Source organism: Ursus americanus, chromosome 1 (assembly GCF_024610735.1).
Source record: "Ursus americanus isolate L20-20 chromosome 1, mUrsAme1.1.p, whole genome shotgun sequence".
Taxonomy (NCBI): domain Eukaryota; kingdom Metazoa; phylum Chordata; class Mammalia; order Carnivora; family Ursidae; genus Ursus; species Ursus americanus.
This window is the reverse complement of record NC_142127.1, coordinates 51,882,273-51,905,398: the sequence shown is the minus strand read 5'-3', so window position 1 is coordinate 51,905,398 and position 23,126 is coordinate 51,882,273. Positions and strand designations below refer to the sequence as shown.

Genomic DNA, 23,126 nt, shown 5'->3' with positions numbered 1-23,126 from the left:
TGTGGGTTTGAGTTAGGGCATTAAAATAAATGAGCCAGACATGAGGCTAAAGCTAATCATGCTATTAGCTATAGAAGCCTGGATGGAAAGTGACACTACACTGAGCAGCTTACTTTTACCAACTTTATCCTCCAAGAACAACCATTTCCAAATATAGTGCCCGGGCCTCTTTCTAACTTGGTTCCTAAGTAAGTTTTGGAATTCGGGGGACATTTAAATATTTGTAGAATTAACTACTGGGACATTATTTATCATATTTAGTCTATATCACAACCAAAGATGATACTCCCATGACTGACTGTGTTTCAATCATTGTCAGCCACAAAAATGATCTGATTCCTCTGCTGCCACACAGAGACTTGAGTTCTGATCCTTCTCTTTGTCAGTTATTTTGGTTGATAGTTGAAAGAAGTACAATTAAGAGCAGGTATTTCCATTCTAAGTGATTCTCTAAATACAGAAACTTTACAAACTTGCTTAGCTGGCATTCCAAGAGTTAGTAGGTCAACAGTATTTATCAAGGGTCTACTATGTGCCAAGCACTGTTCCAGGCACTGGAAATCAACTATGTATAGTTCCCCAGTATCAAATACTAAGGAAATCAACACAGATAGAGCACCTGCCATCCAAAGAGGGAAAGGAACTAGAAATCCTGACATACATACTCTACTGGAAGAATGCTTCTGTGGTCTGTGCTTGTTTGCTGAGGACGTGTTAGACTTCTTTTGAGCTAGCTATTTACTCAAAAGTTCTACCCGTGTATTAAATAGAGTTGGCCAAAGAACTTCGGGGTTTTTTTTGAAGATTTTATTTATTTATTTGACAGAGAGACAGCCAGTGAGAGAGGGAACACAAGCAGAGGGAGTGGGAGAGGAAGAAGCAGGCTCCCAGCAGAGCAGGGAGCCCGATTCGGGGCTCGATCCCAGGACCCTGGGATCATGCCCTGAGCTGAAGGCAGACGCTCAATGACTGAGCCGCCCAGGTGCCCCCAGCCAAAGAACTTCTTACTCCAAAGTCAAAGTTAAATCTGAAGTTCTCTCCACTTCCTCTTTATATAACTTTACAAGATTGGCTAGTTTTATAGTTTTTCATCTTAGAGATTACTTAAGTTACACAATGCTTACACATTTATGAGTATTTCTTTAATAATAGCCTATAAAATAAATTTTGTCTGTGAGCACATTTTTAAGTGAGCCAACTAGCAGTAAATCCAGGAGTATTTTTTTGTTTTTCATTTTCATGTTTCTGATCTTTAAGCCCTTTCCAAAAAAAAAAAAAAACGCGGTCAAAACAAAACCACAAATAGGGGCGCCTGGGTGGCACAGCGGTTAGCGTCTGCTTTCGGCTCAGGGCGTGATCCCGACGTTATGGGATCGAGCCCCACATCAGGCTCCTCCGCTATGAGCCTGCTTCTTCCTCTCCCACTCCCCCTGCTTGTGTTCCCTCTCTCGCTGGCTGTCTCTATCTCTGTCGAATAAGTAAATAAAATCTTAAAAAAAAAAAACCCACAAATATCAAGAAGCTATGTCCTAAAACAAATTGGAAGGGCCCCCAAAGCCAACATGCTTTTACTGTGTGATTTTTGTACCCTATCTGACCTAAGTCGTTTAACTTTCAGTTTCATAATCTAACAATTCTGGTTTCATTGTTTTTCTGCTTAACTTCTTAAATGCTTGCCCAGATAAAAGCCTCTGCCTTTTCAACCACATTTAAGCCTTACCCAAGGTCAATAAGATCAATAACAAGGTGACATGTTTAGATTCCACTTTTCCTCACTGCCTTTGTAAAAATATACATATATATATTTTTTGCATTTACCACTTTATTATAAAAGGATATGATAAAGGATACAGATGAACATCCAGATGGAAGAGATGCATAGGACAAGGTATGAGTGAAGGGGTGCAGAGCTACCATGCCTTCTCCAGGAATGCCGTTCTTGTAGCACCTCCACATGTTCACGAACCTGGAAGCTCTGTAAGAATATTTTAATAGCAGTTTGAAAGGGACTTAGTAATTATGTATTTTCAAAAACACAAACACACATCGATATATATGTATATGTATATTTTTATGAGTATATTAAAAGGTAATTTTTAGGGCTTTATCTTGACAGACCAGAAATTAAATTATTTAATTATAGCATTTAAAGTAACCAACCCCCCCCCCCACACACACACACAATGTGGGAGAATATTTAAATAAGGCTATAATCCTGGGCCAAGTGAAAAGCTGGAAAAAAATAAGAAATCCAGCTACTCTAAAAAAGCTATACCACAGTTGCTTATATCAAATAGTTCCCACTGAATAAAAGTACACTTTAACATCTGATAACTAGTAGGCAATTATGTTTTAAACAATCATTCAAAAACCATTTATGGAACAACTAAGGATACAAAGATTAATCTTGTAAAGAATTAGCCTTAGCTTTGTATAAATTCATATATTGCATGGTATTGATGCTCTTAAATTGTTCTATTTTATGGGTGGATTTTGTATAACTGCCTAGTTTAATATACACTAGTGACTTTTAAATTTGTTTTAGAAAAATACTTGCTATTAGGCATTATTCATCATTTCCACATAACCAAATATACATTTCATGACTTATTTCATGCTTTTTCTTGATAAAATTAATGCACTTTTTTGAGGTAGAAATTTGGGGAACTATTCTACAAAGAAAAAAAATCATGTGTATTTTTACCACTCAGGGATATTTACTGTTGGCAATTTCTTCTAGAATTTTTTTCTATACATTTGATTTCAAGTAACAGAAAACCCAATTCAAACTTGTTTAAACAATAAAGAAAACTGATTGGCTCACGTGAGTGAGACTTCCACAGGTTTCAGGCCAGCCATGGCTTCAGATGATGCTTGATTCTATAACTCAATATGTCATCAAGGACCTGTTTACTTCCTTCTCTCTGCTGTGACTTCTATGGTGTCTGCATCATTCTAAGATGGCTCCTCTCTTGGTCCCAAGATGGCTGCCAGCATCTTCCCATGTCCAGCAAGAGAACCTCAGCATTCTCAGCAAAAGTCCTAAGAGTCATTCCTCAAACTACCTTAGAGCCAATGCCCACCCTGACTCAATTATTGAGTCCAAAGGGATGGAATGTACTGATTGGATAGCCAAGGTTAGTTACATCACCTCTGAAGGCAGAGTGAGGTCAACTTCTCTGGAATCATATGTATCCCTAAAGAGAAACTCGTGCTGTCGGAAATGTGATGGGGAGTTTTAAAGAAACTTAATATTTTTAAAGAAATCATTCAGATATATGTCTTCCTCTTTGCTGATCTTTGATTAGACTCTCTGGATAGCCCAGATTGCTACTTTTTCAAGGAAAATCATTCTCAGAATTTCAATAGGGAATACTTGATAGGTATTAAAAATTATATATAAGATCTAGATGTATGGATAAAAATGTTAATTATACATTATTAAATTTAAAAGGTTAGGGACACCTGGGTGGCTTAGTCGGTTAAGCGTCTGTCTTTGGCTCAGGTCATGATCCCAGGGTCCTAGGTTTGAGCGTCACATCAGGCTCCCTGCACAGCAGGGAGTCTGCTTCTCTCTCTCCCTCTTCCCTGTTCATGCTCTCTCTCTCATTCTCTTGATCTCTCTCAATCGGATGAATAAAATCTTTAAAAAAGAGAGAGAGACTGAACTAGATAACTTCTCAAGGTTTTAGACCAAAAATCAAATTCGTTATTTTCTTCTTGTAACTGCTTCTCTATTTGAAATATTTCTTCCTTTCATCTTCAGCTAATAGAATTATAGAAAATAACGGGACTTTAGAACTAGGAAGGCTGTTAGAGGCCATCTAGCTCAATTCCTTTTCCTTGCTGTAATGCAGTAAGGACTTCAGTTCATTATGTCCTTCCAATTCTTTGGCCCTATCGGTAATCCAGTCCCATCAGCTCTTCTTTTGTAATGTCTCTCAGGCTGTTTCCACTTTTTTCATTATCATCACTCCAAAGTACGTATGTCTTCATTTCCTCATGTCTAGGTTCTTCCCAAAGTCATCTGCTTTTCTTGCCTCCAGTCTCTTTTTCAACTAATCCTGGGAAAGCTTCCAGATTACATATCCAAAAACAATGTAATCATGACACATTCCCGTCAAAACATATTTAATGGTTTTACTGTGGTCAGGGGATAAGGCAAGGCCCAAATTCTAAGACCAACCTAAAGAACCTCCTAGAGGCTGACCTTAACTTACCTTTCCAGGTATATCTTCATGTATTTTCCTAAAAGTCAAAACTCAGTATTTATTTAATTGAACGAATCGTCATACTTTCTAAACAGAAATCCTTTTAGCCTTGAGATAATATAATATACTCAGAAGATTTTTCAAAAGTAGCCAAGTTGAAGGGGAAGAAGGTAGGAGTGAGATGGAGAACAAGGGTGAAGTGAGAACAGGAATAGAACTCATGACTTTTCTATAGTTTGTTTCTGCTCATTTTTCTCCTGCTTAGTTTTCAGAACCTTTAACCTCAGCTTACTGTGATTTTTTCAAGACATACATTTTTGTATCTTTGCACAAAAACTACTAAGATGATAGGAAGACATCTGAAGTTGCCAGACCCCCCAAAAAAAAGTTGGATGGAAGGCAAAACAGAGGCTTTACAAAGGACAGATACCTGTGAAAATATTAAGTGGGGTTATATCATAAATATCAAGCTTGAAATAATTTTGATTCCTAAAGATTAATACAGAGTTTCTTTGGGTTTCAAAATGGAGCTCTGTATTTGGGACCCCTTCATTTCAAGCTCAGGAAGTTTGCCACCAATGTAACAAATTTTTCAGTACACTGAGGGGATAAACACGTAGTTTCCCCCACAACAGAAACACAAGTAGTCAGGGACTAAGCGCTTATTCTATCCAACTTAAGCACAGTGCCAATGCTTTATAGACATTTTAGTCCCTGATTTAGGAATGCCAAGGTCACACTGCCTTGGGAACGGGGAAAGCAGGATTCTGGCCCAGATCTGATTTTTAAACTCTGTGCTATAAAACGACTAGTCAAACCTACATATGAATTAGCGGATCACAAGAGGTTGGGCGTTGGGCAGAAAAACGAGAGGCTTCCGCATCTGAATTTACGGCGAGGAAAACGAGACTGGAAATATCCCCACAGCAGCCGCCATTTTGCGAGAGTGGGGCAGCCGGAAGTCTCGCTGCCGGAGTCTCACTGCTGAGCGGCTCGAAGCCGGCGGCACCGGGGCGAAGGCGGGGACCGTGTGTCCCCCCACATCTCGACGGCCGGGGGTGGAGGCTGAGGACGGGACAGGAGACCGCGCAGCTCGGAGCCTCGCGGCAGAGGCGGAGCCTGAGGCGGGGCCGAGGACGTGCGCTCGGAGGCTCGCGGCGGGAGGCGGGGCCTGAAGGCGGGACAGAGGACCGTGAAGCTCCGAGGTTCCCAGGGCTGTGCAGCTTGAAGACTCGAGGCCGGGGGCGGGGCCTAAAGGCGGGGCGGGGTAGGGCGGGGCCGCGCGCCCGGCGCGGGGAGGAGCTGACCTGACCACCGCACTCCAGCACCTCACTTTCTCGGAACGTGACAGAGCTGCTGTAGTCGGCCGCCAGCAGCCCGCAGCTCTCGGTGAAGAGGGCTGGGGTGGGAAATGACGGTGATTTCCTCCCTGCTTGGCCCATCACGAGCATCGACTCCCTTCTCGCAGCCCCGGGGCTGCAGACGTAGCAGGTGAGATGGGGCCCCAGGGCGCGGACCTGCCCCGCCCTGGCTCGGCCTTGCGTACCCTTGGTGCCCCCATCCCGGCCCCTCGGGTCTGGGCAGGTGGGCAGCGCCCCGCCCTTGGCACCCCGGCGTTCAGTCCGTTGCCTGCGTCTGACCCGCTTTTAGGACCTCTGGAGCCGCCCAGGAAGACTTAACGTAGGCGAAGGGACCACTCGTTCCCTCCGGTGGCAGAACTGCTATACCCCAGTTTGAGGAGCGCCTCATTGCTCGTACGTCCACGCTGTCATTCTCGGACTCTTCCTTTTATCCCGAGGGGGTGGCTTCAGTATCGGCCCTCCTGGGAGCTTCTGCCCGGGTACCTGGAGCGCTGCACCAAATTTTCTTCCTTACCCCTTTTTGGAGCATGTCAAATACCATGACGTTGTGATTCCCATGCCCTGGGGAAGCTGAGAGATCAACTTTTTATCCCAGGCACAGACCCCAGTCTGCCTTTCACTTCCACTGCTGTCTGCCCAGGCATTGGGTGGCAGCTGGTCTCTGGGCAGCCTGTTTGGTTAAGGACTCTCCACATCCTTATCTTAGAGGGCCATAGTCTGTCCCTGCTGACAAGGGAAGAGGCAGTGCTCAGCGCTCCCCACCCTAGGTCTCTAGGGAGGACATTTGGTCCTCTGCAAGTAGGTGGGAGTGGGTGGATGGTGTGACTTGATGTTGAAGAGTGCTTTAATAGTATCATACTAGGTTATGCTTTTCCCACAGGATCATGGATATTGGGTGTTTCAGAGCTTTCTCTGAAATAAATCAGAACCCTCTTCCCCATTTTCACTTAACAATGGGAGTTGTTTACAGTTTCAGTGGTTCCTTCATGTTATCTCAACCAACTATCAGTGGCTAGAAGGGGGTTGTGTATAGCATTTCTTCACTCGTCACCCCAGTGAGTGGCCCGTGAGCAGTATTTTACTGTGACAGGTCAATTTGTTCGTTCGTTTAGCAACCCTTGTTTTTAATGAGATGAAAAGACTGGATGCAATTTTTTAAAAACTTCCGTTGCTGTGGTTCCTGTTCATTTTCAAAGAATGCTTTAAAAAGCATATACTCTTCCCACTGGGGGAAAAAAAAGGATGAGAAACCTTTGAAAGTGCTTTTTTGGTTGTTTTGACCTTCCCTCTATTAGCAAGTATTGTTTTTATAATGTTGAGGAACATTAAAAAAATATTCCTGGGAAGGGGCAGATTACTTTTCAAAGTTTTTCTCTTAATTTTTGGCTAAGTTAAAGTTAATTCTGGGCAGTGCTACAACTGTTTGACTATCACCTTGATGAAAATGAAGATCTCTCCCTTCCCTGCTAAAAATGATTGAAGATCAAATTGAATTAAATTGAACTCCTCTTAGTTGTTTGGTATGACACAAAGCTGGTAACCTATGATCCATCCCATTTCTCTATTTTAGTTGGAGAATCTTTGATACCAAGTTTGAAGAACGGGCATAAGACAATGAATTATATTTAATTTGTTACCATTCTCACTATGACCACTCTCCTAATAGCAGTTGCTACCAATTCTTGAAGACCTACTCTGTGAAAAGCTGTGTATGAAGTCTCCAATCCTCACAAAAACCTCCTTTAAGGAGATTTTTACTCTTATTTTACAGTTGAAGAAGCTGAGGTTCAGAGAGGATATTTAACTTGCCCAAAGAGTTGATACGTTATAAGTCCCCAAATTGGGTTCAGGTCTATTTGACTCTTTTCAGTGAACAACCACTATTTTAGTTAAAACTGTTGGTTAAAAAAATATTGTAATACATTGATACGTGAGTGTGGTACAAATAAGGGGTAGTGAGCAGTATGAGTTACTCATATTCCAAGCAAACAGATATAGGGAACTTTGAAGACATAACATAAGACTGGACAAATTTATCACCTTTTTCTTTAGCATTGCATTTTCAAGTCCGCACCTGTTAGGGTCTCCAAATGTTTAACACCTTTGTTTATCAGCTCTTTACTTCAACTAATGGTACCTGTCCCAACCATTAGCTTTCCCAGGATATAATTTGATGCTTATTTGGTAGACTTCAAGTATGTAATTATTGTAGGTTTTGTGTATATTACCACTCCTATCTAATCCTGGTAGAAAAATACTTGTCCTGATCCAGATTAAGTGCAAGGTTTTTAAATGGTTCAGTTTATACGAGAGTAGCACAGAGAAAATTATCATGTCCACACCCCGTGTATCAGTTGCTGCTGGTCTCTGGCCTGCTATCTTGAGTCTTTTTTATGTCATGTGGGTGTTTGAAAACTTACCCCTGGGCATTGTAAATTTCAGGAATCATGAGCGTTTTTGCTTTCTATCTTATATAAAGCCACTTTAGATGGTCAACCCAGAATAATCACTTAGAAATTGGCAATTGTCACCATATTAATTTCAAGTTACTAATTAAAGCTGATTAGTTGCAAAGTTGCCCAAATCTCATATTCATTGTGTCCCTGGAAGCAAGAAGGGAATCTGATAAGTATTGTAATGCTAGCATAAAATATTTTCTTGCTTTAGCATTTTCTGAACATCTGTAGAACATTTTACAACACATTTTGTGTTCTTTAACATTTTAGGAACAGCTTTAGGACATTTTAGAACCCATTTTGTGGTCTTGGGCCTGTTGCTATAGTGAAAAACTTAGAATATGTTATCATTCAGGAAAAAAAGATTTCTGTCCATGAACTAGATAGTTCCTAAAAGAGAAATTGATCCACTGAAAGGTGAAAAGTTTAAGAGCAGATTCATATTTTAGTCATTCATTGTTACATAATTAATTATATAATCATGTAATATGTGTGTGTGTATATATGCACATATATATATGAACTCTATCATATATATTAGTGCCTTCTGTGTGCCAGGCACTGTGCCAGGTGTTGGGGATACAACAGTGAGCAAAAACATGCAGAGTCCCTACTTCTATGGCACTTAAAGCCTAGTGAAAGAGATAGACATAAATCAAAGAGTCACTGTAATGCGTAGTATAATTATAAACTGAGAAAAGTAGCCTACAGGTAAGGAACATGATTCTACTTGAGAAAGACCTAGCTATGGGGTTAGTGAAGCCTTACGTGGTAAAGCAACTCCTGAACTATATGATTTAGAGGGTGAACAGGTGTTATTATTCAGACAGTGGCAAGTAGAGAAGAGAACATTTTACACTGAACTGCATGTACAAAGTCCCTATGGGGCATTCAAGAAGGCAAATACATGAGACCACTCTAAATGGAGCTAAGGGTAGCCCGGTGGGATGCCATCATTTTTTCTTTCATTCTCTTTTATGGGCTACCAAAAGTTGTATTTAACTTTTGTTAAGTGATTACTTTGTGCCAGAAGTGATTATAAGGACTTGAATAATCTCAAGTCCCAATGGAGTAGGTACTATTATTGCCATTTCAAAGATGAGGAAAGTTACTGGATAAAGTTGCTATGTGATACTCTACTATATTCTTCTTCTTGTCCTCTACTCAGGTATGACCACAGGCTAGACAGGACTTTCCTATCTAGTATGTAGCCTTGAGCAATGAAATTTCCACAGAATTTGGATGCAGGTGGACATTCAGGAGAGGCTCTGTGGGCCCCATGCTCTTACCCACTAGGTGGAGCTCAAGTGTGGATCATGGGAGAGAGCCATGGGGTATCACTGTAACTGCCATATTTGTGGATCTTATTTTATTTATATCTGATACTGAAAATGGGACAGCAACATAAATATTTTGAGCTGACCCACCTTTGAGAGTAAAGAGGTTGTTGTTAGCAAATACTCTCACTCTTTTTTTTTTCTTTGTATTTTTCTCTGGTGGTTGTTGAAGAAAGTATATATATTTATTTGGCCATTTGATACGGTTTGCCAGTATATGCTTTCAACTAGGATTCTTCTCAATATTGATTGTCACACTGAATCTTTCTTCTTTCTTTCCAGAGATCTGGTTGGAGTTGGAGGGTGAAAGAAAATGGATTCTTTTTCTGCTTTACCTGCAGAGAACTTAACCATTGCAGTCAATATGACCAAGACTTTGCCCTCAACAGTAATGCACAGATTTAATTCCACTAATGACCCACCTTCAATGTCAATAACAAGGCTTTTTCCAGCCTTACTAGAATGTTTTGGCATAGTCCTCTGTGGCTACATAGCAGGAAGAGCCAATGTCATAACATCAACACAGGCCAAAGGACTAGGAAATTTTGTCTCCAGATTTGCACTTCCAGCTTTATTATTCAAAAATATGGTTGTACTTAATTTTTCCAATGTGGATTGGTCTTTCCTATATAGTATCTTGATTGCCAAAGCTTCTGTATTTTTCATTGTGTGTGTATTAACCTTATTGGTTGCCAGTCCTGACAGTCGATTTAGCAAAGCTGGACTGTTCCCTATTTTTGCTACACAAAGTAATGACTTTGCTTTGGGATATCCTATAGGTAAGTTTTTTTTTATTTTTCAAGTTTTTAAAAAATTCAAGTGTTTTAAGAAGTATAAAAATGTAATCCTTTAATTTATCTCAGCATTTTTTAGTGATAGATATTTACTTGTATCTAAAAGAAATCTCTTGGGGCACCTGGCTGGCTCACTTGGTAGAGCATGTGGCTCTTGACCTTGGGGCCCATGAATTCGAGCCCCATGTTGGGGGTAGAGTTTACTTAAAAATAAAAAATTAAACAGCCTCATTACAAATCTCTGTACTCTCTACTATCCCACAATGCCTACCCCCAAAAGGGAATAAATCTTTTAAAAAAAAATTAAAATTAAAAAAAAATCTCTCGTATTTTTTCTAAAATATTTCTTACTTTAGGATGAATTCTATTTTTTCTTCAACTTCAGAGTTTGAAGCTCTTTCAAATGTCGACCTAAAATAAATAGTCATACCTAAATAAACTTTATAAATCATCTTTCTAATATATTCTTTTTCTTCTCAGCAATTACACAAAAGAAGTTCAGGTTCCAGAAGGGATCAGATTCTGATTTAAATTATATAAGAAAGATAGACATATGTTTGTATAAAAATAGTTATTAAATGTTAGCAGTGGAAATTTATGAGTGACTTTTCTCCCTCCCTCCTTTTTCTTAACCATCTAGGATATATATTGTTTTACATTAAATCTTGTTGTTGAGCTTGTTATTCAAAATGTCACTGTGCTTCAGTTGAAGTTAATTTCTTATATAAGAATGAAAATGGTGGGGCTTTTTACCTTTTCAACATTTCCTTCTTAACCTTTCCAACTCTTTAGGCAACCTAATTTTATGTTTCTATGTGTGTTTTCCTAAGAAAACATACCAAGTTGGGATGTTGAGATATCTTAAACATATTCTTTTTTCCAGAATACATGCATAACTACTTAGTAGTTACTTTTTATATTTTTATTTTTAAATTAAAGTTTATGTTGTGCTTTGACCATGTATCATGATGTGAGGACCTGAATATTATGGATGTAGTCATACATTCGTTCACTCCTTCATAGGGACCTGTTACATACCAACGATTGTGCTACCTGCTGGGAATACACCTGTCCAGAAAGTTCTCATACATATTGAACTTACATTTTAATGTGAAAATGAAATAAAAATTAAAATAGTATCAGGTAATGACAAGGACCATAAAAATAAAGTAGTATAGAGGGCTAGGAATGAGGAGGTACTATTTGACATATTTATTGAAGAGGACACCTGAAAACCACCATTAACTTTCAGATTCCTTATTCAGTAGTTTTAAAACTCTCCCCCACCCAAACTGTTAATTATTTTACCTCTGACACCAAAAGGATTCTACCAGGTATACTTTTCCTTTTTCTCCTCCTTTGACCCTCCTCCATCTCATTTACCAGAATTGGAGCAAAATCTTAGAAATTAAATAACTCTGAGTAAAGCAGATTTCTGAGAGAGGAAAAACTGGGCTCTTAGACAACTGAGCTATAAATAGTAACTATAAAGGTGTTCCTTTAAGGTTATTGAATTTTAAAATTAAAGATGAACCAAGCATTTAAATAAAGACTTTGGAAATAAAAGTCCATCTCCTCAGGAGCATTAATAATGTGAATTTTTCAAGGTATTTATGGCATAAAGACCTTATAAGTGGCTCAGTATCATAGTGTTAAGTATTTAACAAATATTACATTATTTTAATTTAGGCATAAACTGTATATAGTTTCATGTTGTCTTAGACTAGTAAGTCCACAACTAAATAAGACTAACATTTGTAACTTTATACTTTATATTTTCTTATATACTTAGGTAGGGCAGATATATTTTAATCCTCATTTTCAAATAAGGAGACTGGCTTACAGCGATTTAATGGTCTATCCCAGGTCACACAGCTAATGTGACTGAGATCCAAAGCTAGGTCTTTTGGTTCTAAATCCTAGGCATTCTCTTATGCCACAGTTATGTAACATGCCCGTTTAATCTTTAGAAGACCTAACTAGCCTGTAACCCATTAATATCAGAGAGAATCAAAGATTTTTTTATCTTTATATTATTCTAAAGGTATTCCATAAAATGAGCAGCAGTGGAAAAAGGCCTATCAGATGAGCTTAGGTATTTTCATGGTAAGGCAGAATCTCCAAATCAAAAATGTCATCACCTATTTTTATCACTGTTTTTCTTATGTCCCACCTTGGATCACTGAATCTGGTAATAATCATATTCCCAGCAGTGTGCTAGTCCAATTTCCCTGATGGTTATCGTTGTAAATTTTGAGTTGTCATTTTTTTTTGTTTTTAAATTACAAATAATATAAGAGCTCTTGTAACATTAGGTTGTAGACAATAACCTTACCAGAAACCAACAGTATACGCAGAAGTACTTTCTCACTGATCTGCAGATTGGAAGGTGTGGTACAGAGCTGTAGGGCTGTGTATCTGCTCCAATGAGCTTATTTATTATTGCTGCCCATGGCCATCTGCCTTCTGGGCTTTCTCGGGATGAACAGAGAAGACTGTGTCTCTAGAGAGAAGACCCTTTCTTTCTGTTTGTTATGTGATGTCTCCCAGGAATTCCCACTCTCTTGTTAACAGATAAACATCATAGCTTATGAGAAATGTCCTTTTTAAGACTGCTTTTGTTCCACCATATCAGTCCAATTTACAGGTGACTCAGAAGGCAGATAAGTTAATGAATAAAGAAAAAGGACATTCATGTTTCCTTTTTTTCCATATTATGACAATTATAACGGCCTATGAAATTATATTCAAATGATTTATCTATATTCAAATGGCAGAATACTGCAGTGTATTTAACAGACTAATAGAGAAGCTCGCTATTTTTTAGAACAATTCTTTTCAAAGGTACTTTAAGAAATACGAGTTTGAGAAGAAACCAAGAATCTACCAAGGTGAAATGTTGATTTCAGCAAATCAGGATGGTTCCTTACCTCTGTCATTAAAAGGTACTAATAAGGCATAGTTAGGTCCTATAATTTATTCTTCAAACAATGCTGATAGCATAAGTACCCCGACTAATCATAATTATGCTCTAGTGCTTGAGCTGTAAACAGAAAGGAAATGAAGCGTTTAACTATATGCCATTAAATAATAGAATGATCTTGTCTGGGTCTTTGTGTTGTTTGCTAGGGATTGAAGCCCGGCAGGAATCAAAATAGGAGCCGCAGTGGGTGGCTAATTTTGTCTTTTAGTTCTTCGTAGTAGGAGTCTCTCCTCCCCCCCAGAGCTTTATTTGTAAGTGTTAATTAATTAGAATTTAATAGTTGATATAATCATTATAAATCTAATTTGTTAGTATAGGTCACTGCTTTCATATATGTCTTTCATATTTGAAAAACCATCTTTTGTTTGGTAATAAAGGCACTGCCAATTCATAGATAAATATGTAACTATAATTATCCAAATGAATGGGAGAAATGGACTGAAATGTCCATGTTGAACCCTGTTCTTCTCATGATTTGACAATTATTTATTTATTCCCAATTTTCGCTCTCCCACTAGATTGCACCTTTTCTACCTTCATATGCCTGTTCCACTGACTCAAAATGCCCTACTAGTAACCTGCTTTATAAATATTCAGAGTGTGAAAAAAGAAAAAAAATGGGTATAAAAAGAAACAGGTCTAAGAGAGAACAATTAGATATAAATTGCTGTGTGTTACAAAATACATTTTTACTTTGAAAACTTTGACATTCTTTGATGTGCTAATTGCATTCAGCAAGTATTTTCAGATTTGCTCAGCCCTGCGCTGGGGCCTGGAGGCTCTGAAGTGATGCCTTCAAGGAACTTAGAATGGGATGAAGGGGCGCTCATAGGAAACAAGGTGCCAGAGCCATCCAGAGGAGAGGCGGTCCATGACATCGATTGAAGACTAGGTGGAAGCGTTGGTACCTGAGACAGGCCTTAAAATGTAGGCAAGATGTAGGTAAGAAAAGAGAGACTTCAAGAAGTTGGGGAATGATGATCAGCATGTAGAACTCGTAATTATGAACCTGGTGTTCGTCCGGTGTAACTGCAATATTAAACTGGCTGCCGGAGGCTTTGCACTAAGGAATAGTGAGAGATGAACTGAGTAAGTAAGGGACCCATTGCAGAAACTGGACTGTGAATTTCAAAAGATCAGCTTTATAGCTGTTCTTGTGGGAGGTAAGAACTGTGGGAAAATCGTAAGTTTTGAAAGTTAAGATTTAGATGATATTGTCAGCAGTGAATAAAATGGATCAAGGGAGTGGTCAAGAAAAACCAAAAGAATATAAGTTGGTAAACACATTAATCCAATTTTGAGATTTTTGACTAGTGGTTCAAGAGGAGAAAATACAAAAGATCCTGAGAAAGAAGAAAGGACTTGATGGTTGGTTAGCCATAGACAATAAAAGACTGCTGCTCAAATTTGCATTGAGCTTTTAAAACAATCTAAAGTCCATTATCAGATGGTGATTGAGTGCTAGAGTGCCGGGAAAGTAAATTTCTGGAAAAAGGCATTAACCTAAGTGTGCTGAAAGTCATAAACACCTTATGCATTTTATTTTGGCCACTTGGGAAAATTCCTGAACTCAGATTGAAAACACAAGGCTTCTCCAAAATATACAGTCTATTCTAAAAATTGAGTGGTGGGCAGATATGGAAGCCTTTCTCTTTGAAATGGAATATATGATCAGAAGGAGTGGAGCGGTCTAGAAATAGTTATCAGAAGCGATGCTTTTTTTTTTTTTTTTTTACTTAAAAGATGAAAACTTATGAAACATGAAAGAAAACCACTAAGAGATATAGAGTTCGTATATCTAATTTGGAAGTCAGTGGAAAGAATTTGTGAAATTTTATGTAATCAAATATGTTTTGTTTAGCCTCTGCTTCATTTCAGGGAATTATAGACCCCCGTATGTGCTTAGCTGGAGAAAAAAGGAAATGGAATCCTACACAAAAGTAGGTTTTAGCTAATGAGAACCAGGTAGACTTCTAAAGGTTATATAATCTAGTTACATAACTTTAACAGGACATGTGCATGACATTAACGGAACTTATGTACCCTGAGTAAGTAAACAAATATATTTTCCTACCTGTGTAACTTTATCTTAATGTAAATTGAGAAATCTAATCTTTTACATTCTTTCACATGACTGCCTCTGTCTTTGCAAGTGATTGTGGCTGTTCTTTTTTTTTTTTTTTTAATCTTTCTTTCTCAGTCTCCAATCATCTATGAATCATCCTTTATATGTATTAGGTTGAATTTTGGAACTCATTGGCAAACATGTGCCGGGAGACCAGGTTGCTTACTCCAAGGCTCTAAGTTGCTCTGACCAACCCAAGACCAGTCCACCAACTGTCATGTCTACTAACAAACAGCTAGAAGTCTAACCCAACCCACCTACCCCCTTCTAAGGAGACTCATTTTGTGCACTGGTTAGGTTCTAAAGTCATCGTGTATGGTCAAATCCTCAAAAACTCCCTTAAATCACCCACAGAATATAGCACACATACTTTGTGTATATTGTACCATTTCTCATAAGTCTAACACAGCCAGATTTTTTTCTCTGGCATTGTTTTTCTTCAGTGAACAAGTGAAATATTTGTTTTCCCAAGAGAGTGTAGTTGAATCTGTGTTAAAGGTGCACTGGCATGACTCTACTGGATTCCCCTTCCCAGTATTTCTCAGATCCACCTTTTCCTCCAACTTCGTTGGCATCTTCACTGGGGCTTCTTAAAAGCATTCATTCCTTTTCATTCCTCTCAAACGGAGGCTGTTTATTTTCTCTTCACCCGCATCCTGCCTGTAGGCGGGGCTGGCATCCTCACAGCCACCTTGTACCTCTGCTAGGCCGTTATTCTTTGCTCTTTTGCAGGAACTGCTTCTTTGGGGTTCATACTGCTTACCTAGAGTGTTTATCCTCATTGCTGTCATCTGCTGACCCCATTCGGATCATTCCTCCTCATTTAGTGAGAAGTTTAATATCTGGCTCATTGTCATCTTCTTGACTCCCAAGTTTTGCCATTTTTTTTTAAAGATTTTATTTATTTATTTGACAGAGAGAGACAGTACAAGCAGGGGGAGTGGCAGGCAGAGGGAGAGGGAGAAGCAAGCTCTCCACTGGGCAGGGAGCCTGACTTGGGGCTCGATCCCAGGACCCTGAGGTCATGACCTGAGCCGAAGGCAGATGCTTAACCTACTGAGCCACCCAGGCGCCCCTGCCATTATCTTGTTTGACTTTAGCATCCATGTGAACCTATCCATTAAATCCTCTCCCTTCTCAGTTCCTGACTTCTCCATCTCCGGTGACGTTTCCTCACTCCCTTACAGCCACCAACTCCCACAACACATCCTGGAGCTAGGCATCTGGGAAATATTAAGTGTAATAGCTCAACTATCTGACTTACTCTGAACTCCTGACCTTCCACTACTCGTCATTTTTGGACTTCAGAGGGACCTCCAGTCCCTGACTCCTCTGCATTTTATCTGAGAGCCACTTCCCATCGTCATTTTTTTTCCATGATAGCTTGCACTATCCCTTCAGTGCTCATTATTTCATTCATTGTCTCCTACTCTCTCTTCCACCCTCTGCAGTCTGGCTTCGGTTCCCCACTCCAGTGAAAACTCTCTCAACGGAATCAAACCACCATGTTGCTATTACTACTTAAGTGTTTAGTTCCTTACTACATTTGTATTTGGAATTTTTCTTTAAAGAATTCTACAGTTCTGCCCTTTTTTTGAGACTAGTCTTAGCCTCTACATAGTAAAAATCTGTGGGTTTCACGAACAATAATTTTTAAAAAGATTTTATTTATTTATTGGAGAAAGAGAGAGAGAGGAGAGTGGAGGGGCAGAGACAGACGTGGACTCCCTGCTGAGCAGGGATCCTGCCATGGGGCTCTATCCCCTAGGACCCTGAGATCATGACCTGAGCCGAAGTCAGATGCTTAACCGACTAAGCCACCCAGGCACCCCTCACAAACAATAATTTTTTGAAGTTGATTATCATTTTATAGGCTAAATATCACTTAATGTAGTGTGCTTTTCTTCCTTTTAAGCTTTATTACTAAAATTTACTTTTCCAAAGTAGACTAATGAGGTCATTGTGCACTATTTATATTAATTTATAATATGTTATAATTAAGCATGGAAAACATTATGTACATAATTTACTAATGCATTTCTGTAGCAATCATTTTTAAAGCAGTTTTAATTCGTGTTTTGCAGTTGAAGCTTTATATCAAACTACATACCCAGAATATCTCCAGTACATTTACTTGGTGGCGCCAATATCTCTTATGATGTTGAACCCCATAGGATTTATCTTCTGTGAAATCCAGAAGTGGAAAGACACTCAAAATGCTTCTCAGAACAAAGTAAAAATTGTAGGACTTGGACTTCTGCGTGTATTACAGAACCCAATAGTATTTATGGTTTTCATTGGCATTGCCTTCAATTTTATTCTTGACCAAAAGGTGCCCGTATATATGGAAAATTTTCTTGATGGACTTGCAAATTCTTTCTCTGGAGCAGCTCTATTTTATCTTGGTCTTACAATGGTGGGAAAAATAAAGAAACTGAAGAAGTCAGCATTTGTTGTACTCATTCTTCTCATCACAGCTAAACTGTAAGTATCATTTGTTTAACTGGGGGAACTGTACTTTGTGAAAGCCTTATTTAGCCAGTTCATTAGATGTGTCTGCAACTATTTTCTCCTTTAAATAATCTGATAGTAATACTCACTTCTGAGTAGTTGTGATTTTAAGGAAAATGTGATGTTGGTATATTGTGGAAAGTTATTGCCTTATTCAGTGTAGGTTATTCTTTCCATTTTACTGTCAGAAGATAGAGACTATTGGTTTTCCTCTAACTTTTATGTAATTTTACTTAATATCTCCTAACGTCTCAGTTTGATCATATTTTTAAAGGAAATTTTACAGGATTTCTGAGTTTTCCAAATCTTTTAAAACTGTATTGGTCATGATGAAAACAGTGATTTTGAATGTAAGCTTTTTTTCATGAATCTGGGGAAAATATTCTATAATTCTGTGGGTGGTTGAACTTCCTAAATAGGGAAGTCCGTACAAATGATTGTTATCAATTTTCTGATCCTAGCCTATCAAATAAAGTTTTTATCAGTTCCTCAGTTAACAGTTCTTCAGCTTACTTAGTTCATTAGCCGTGGATTTATACTTCGTGGTGCAGGTGACATAATTTTACTGTGACACTACCCAAGGCATTTGGGGCATACTTAACTATTGAAATTAGCTCTTGTATAGGCAGTTAAATTCATGAAAGCAGTGCAAGAGAAAATAGTGTCTATATTTTTTAATTTATGAAAATGAATATAACTTTTGAAAATTATTTATGGTGTGGTGTTATGCTCCTAGGAAACAAAGTATTAATTAGTATTGCTGCAGTAATAAATATGGTTCTAATGTTAATAGTATTGTCAGCTTCAACTTACAAGTAGTATTTAAATATTCTCGTTTTAAAAATCTTTTTTCTTAAAAAAATCTTTTTTTCTGGGTCTTTGGTCCCTATTAGATGTTTTTATCTATTTTTTAAATTAAAAAATGCATATCAGAGCAGTTTTTTATTCCATACTAGAGCATATCTCTAGGTGCTGCTATGACAATGTTATCAACCCTGGCTTCGTTCTTTTTAATGGAAAGCTTCATTAGCTCAGCTTCCTTTATATGCTCTTTCTATGGAATCCTGAAGGATTGGTTTAATAATTGACTCTCCACCAGGTCTGAATTTCACTACTTTTCTGCTCTGCCTCGGTGGTTTCAATTCCCTCTGCCAAACCCTTTTCTCTCTACGGTGATGAAGAGGTAATTGCAAGTTGCCTGTTTTGCTCTTGGCTTTCAGAATCTAATTGAGCCACACTGTTATCAACACCTGAACCATTTAAACCCCAAATCATAATAAAGATCAGGGGTTCTTTCCAAAAAGAAGTTTAGTAATTTTCTTGAAAAAAGTTTGCTCAGATTATAAATCTTTTTTTTTTCTTTTAACATTTCAATTTTCTACTAGAGGAAACAGGAAACAGCAGCTACAGTTACAACTTTTAAAAATTTTTTAGAGAAAATTATTCGTAGAACCAAAGCTGAGTTTTTTCCTCCTAATCCCTGATGTCGAAAGTATTTTTTAGAATATTGTAACACTTAAGTGGCTCCAAGTTGAATTCTTGATTCTTTCAAAATGTTCACAGGTAGGCATGCAGAGACTATGTGCATGCAAATAGATATACCTTCTGGGCAGGAGAAGAAGAATCTAATGGCAAGTTCACTAGAACAATCGCCCCCTTGGGGACCAGTGTATTTTGATATTAAGTGAATGACACATTTCTTGTTTTTTCAGCTTGGTGCTGCCACTTCTGTGCAGAGAAATGGTGGAACTCTTGGACAAGGGCGACAGTGTAGTGAACCATACAAGTTTATCAAATTATGCCTTTTTGTATGGTGTCTTTCCTGTAGCACCAGGAGTGGCTATCTTTGCAACACAGTTCAACATGGAAGTAGAGATTGTATGTATATACTACTTTCTAAGTTTGATTGTATGGTTAGTAGAAAAAATGAATTTTTAAAACACAGGGATCAGCCTTCTTTTATGAGAAATTGATATGTGAAAGCTACTTCATTGTAAATAAGGAGGCATCATGTAACATCAGGTAATAGAGTTATTTAATCCGGGGTCTTTTCTCAGCTGTAACTTTTTTCGCTAGTCTTTTTTAGTTTTAAATATCTTACTGTTTTTTTTTAAGATTTTATTTATTAATTTGACACAGAGAGAGAGACAGCCAGTGAGAGAGGGAACACAAGCAGGGGGAGTGGGAGAGGAAGAAGCAGGCTCCCAGCGGAGGAGCCTGATGTGGGGCTCGATCCCAGAACGCCAGGATCACGCCCTGAGCCGAAGGCAGACGCTTAACGACTGAGCCACCCAGGCGCCCCATTTTAAATATCTTATTGTTGTACTTCTGCTGAAGCCTAACAGTTATTTATAGAATGGAAATTTTTGTAATTTGGGGTAAAAAAAATTTGTTTCATTCACCGTTAATTCACCAGATACAAAACACCACATAATCAATTGCAGTAAATAGGTCAAATCAATTAACACCAAATTATTAACAGTGTCTAAGCGTATTGCACATGTTATCTATAGCATTAAATGTTTTTGAAATATAACCTAAAGGAAAGAAATTGCTCAACAAAGGCTAGTTCTATTATTTAATCTGTAAAATGTTTACTTGGTAATTTTTTATTTCAAATTGATTTTATTGCCCTGTATTTTATGAAATAGTGTGGAAGGAAACTGGTCATCAGTTTAATTAGATCATTAATATGGTTTACTTTCTAGAACCTAGAAGATAACCATCAGCTTGGGATGTCTAGTTCTGGTTATGTGCAAATATTAATTGAGCATAGAGTGGAAGAGGAGTCAAAGAAACTTAACTGTGTTTTCTTCTAAGGACTCTCAGAAAGGGGGAATATAGTATTAGAGAACATACTGGAATTTATGTTGTCTTTTTACTGACTCTTGTTTTTATTTTATAATGCCTTAGTGTGCTGTGGCTATTTAAAATTTAAGGTCATTGTTTAATTGAGACTATGACCCCTTTCTCAATTTAATTTCATTTTTTACAGATAACCTCAGGGATGGTAATAAGCACATTCGTGTCTGCACCAATCATGTACGTTTCTGCCTGGTTACTAACCTTTCCCACTATGGACCCTAAGCCGTTGGCATATGCCATCCAGAATGTTAGTTTTGATATAAGTATTATCAGCCTTGTCTCCTTGGTAAGTACATTTCAGTGTAAATATGAATGAAAACCACAGAAGGAGTTTGAAAATATTGGTAACAGAAAGTTAGGGATTTAAAAATCTATTTTAAAAATCTCTTTACAATAGAGAAAGCTAATGCCTGCCCATAAGATGTAATATCATCCTTCTGAGTTGTGTCTTTCCTTTTGAGAGTTAGAGTCGTGTAGCAGACGAGGCATGAGATTTAGTCAGACCTGGATTGGCTCTTGGCCCTATCACAAACTAGCTGTATGTCTCAGCCTTTCTAAGCTCCTAGTTTTCTCAGCTAGGAAATAGAGAAACTAATTTTATCTATTTCCATGGGTGTTTTAAGGATTTTATATGATAATATATGTGAAATATGAATACTATTAGTATTAGCTAATTGTAGAACCACGGGGTTGGAAGGGATTGTCCAACCACCCATTTAATGCTAATAAAACTTTCTGGATAAATCTAGTTCAAATTAAATACTTAAACATTTAACAACTAGAGTTGTAGCTCAAGTTGCTTATGGAATTCAAGCAGTATTCTGGCTGGGGAAAAAAAACAGCTTTTCCTGTTAAAGGAAGGAGGTAGGGATGAACATGTATATGGACAACAAATAAATGTATAATCAATGTAATGTTTAGGAAATTTCACTTCTGTTACATATTCTTAAAATCTGGGCTCTTTGATAAGAGGACAGCCAAGGGAGAGAGATGGTATAAATTTTGATTGATAAGGAGGGGAGAAGAAAGAATGAAATCAACCAGCATACTTAACTGGCCACTTTAGAGGGAGAATAGAAACCCAATCCTTATAAATAGGAGGAATGCAAGACAATTCATCTTAAGGTGGGCTATATGCATTGTTTGAAATAAGACTGCCTGGAATTTAGATACCTTATGAGCCAATGGTAGAATGAAAAGAACGAAACTTAGAAGAGTGAATTGTAACTGCATCTCCCACTAAAGATCTTTTCCTGAATAGTTGGCTGTGAACCTGTGTCCTACCCCAGCCACCCAAGGTAGGGAAAGTTAGAAATGGCCTTGGTCAAGGCATTAGACCTTAAAGACGCTGTCATTTTTTTTTTAAGGTTTTATTTATTTATTTGTCAGAGGGAGCGAGCACAAGCAGGGGGAGCAGCAGAAGGAGAGGGAGAAGCAGGCTCACCGATCAGCAAGGAGCCCAGTGCGGGTCCCGATCCCAGGATACTGGGATCACGACCCAAGCTGAAGGCAGACACTTAACCGACTGAACCACCCAGGCATTCCGACCTTGTCATTTTTGAACAGTTAATTTACAATAGGATCTCTCCATGCTTTGTTTTCCCCAAAATATAAATGATATATTATTATTAGTTTCAAGAGTACATCATAGTGATTCCGTATTTCTATACATTATGAAATGATCCCCATGATAAGCCCAGTTACCATTTGTCACTATCCGAACTTATTACAATGTTATTGACTATGTTCCTATGCTGTACATTACATCCCCAGGACTTATTTATTTTATAATTGTACTTCTCAGTCCACCTCTCCTATTTCACCTGCTACACAGCTCCTCCCCCTTCTGGGGACCAGCAGTTTGTTGTATCTATGAGTCTGTTTCTGTTTTGGTTTGTTTGTTATTTGCTTTGTTATTCAGATTCCACGTAGAAGTGAAATCGCATAGTGTTTGTGTTTCTCTGTCTGACTTGCTTCACTTAGCATGATACCCACTAGGTCCATCCATGTTGTTACATCTCCATGCTATTTATTTTACTTTGGGTATGGTAATTTACCTTAATACTCTTTGGGGAACTAGGCAGATTAAAGTAAATAAAATATTAGAATTTCTTTCTGAAGCAAGATTAAGAGAATCTTTTAAAGAAGCTAATCAGTGAGTTATCTGATAAGTAGTTATAAAGGTTAAGAAACCTGAATAACTTTTGAACCTTTTGTCTTTAAGATCTGGTCTCTGGCCATTCTTCTTTTGAGTAAGAAATATAAACAGCTTCCTCATATGCTTACCACTAATTTACTCATCGCTCAGGTTAGTAAACATGCAGATACTTAGAACTATGCTTTTTTCATTGATTATTCTACTATAGAGGAGAAAATTATTTCCCTGGGTTTTTCCAGTTATAAAGTCAAAAGTATTTTTTACCAAATGCACTCAATTACAACTTGATTACAATTAATTTATCCCTAACTTACCATGATAGGTC

The 23,126-nt window shown here is 38.1% G+C and overlaps 2 protein-coding genes across 4 annotated transcripts in view; one reads left to right on the top strand and one right to left on the bottom strand.

Moving 5' to 3' along the window:
• LOC123794114 (uncharacterized) overlaps positions 1-5,653 on the bottom strand; it is a 47,925-nt gene extending 42,272 nt beyond the window's left edge. Inside the window, exons 1-2 of the mRNA XM_045800335.2 lie at positions 5,034-5,653; positions 1,915-1,975 (exon numbers count right to left, since the gene is read on the bottom strand). Of these exons, the coding sequence (XP_045656291.2) occupies positions 1,915-1,975; positions 5,034-5,653 (681 nt within the window). The remainder of the gene's footprint in view (positions 1-1,914; positions 1,976-5,033) is intronic.
• Positions 5,500-23,126, top strand: part of GPR155 (G protein-coupled receptor 155) — a 71,823-nt gene continuing 54,196 nt past the window's right edge. For 2 of the 3 annotated variants that reach the window (XM_045800323.2, XM_045800325.2), the window contains exons 1-6: positions 5,501-5,702; positions 9,648-10,144; positions 17,352-17,751; positions 19,491-19,656; positions 20,774-20,929; positions 22,868-22,951. In XM_045800323.2, the coding sequence (XP_045656279.2) occupies positions 9,679-10,144; positions 17,352-17,751; positions 19,491-19,656; positions 20,774-20,929; positions 22,868-22,951 (1,272 nt within the window). In that variant the 5' untranslated portion in view covers positions 5,501-5,702; positions 9,648-9,678. Of the gene's footprint in view, positions 5,703-9,647; positions 10,145-17,351; positions 17,752-19,490; positions 19,657-20,773; positions 20,930-22,867; positions 22,952-23,126 lie in introns of all 3 variants that reach the window. The other variant, XM_087861539.1, reaches the window with a different exon arrangement.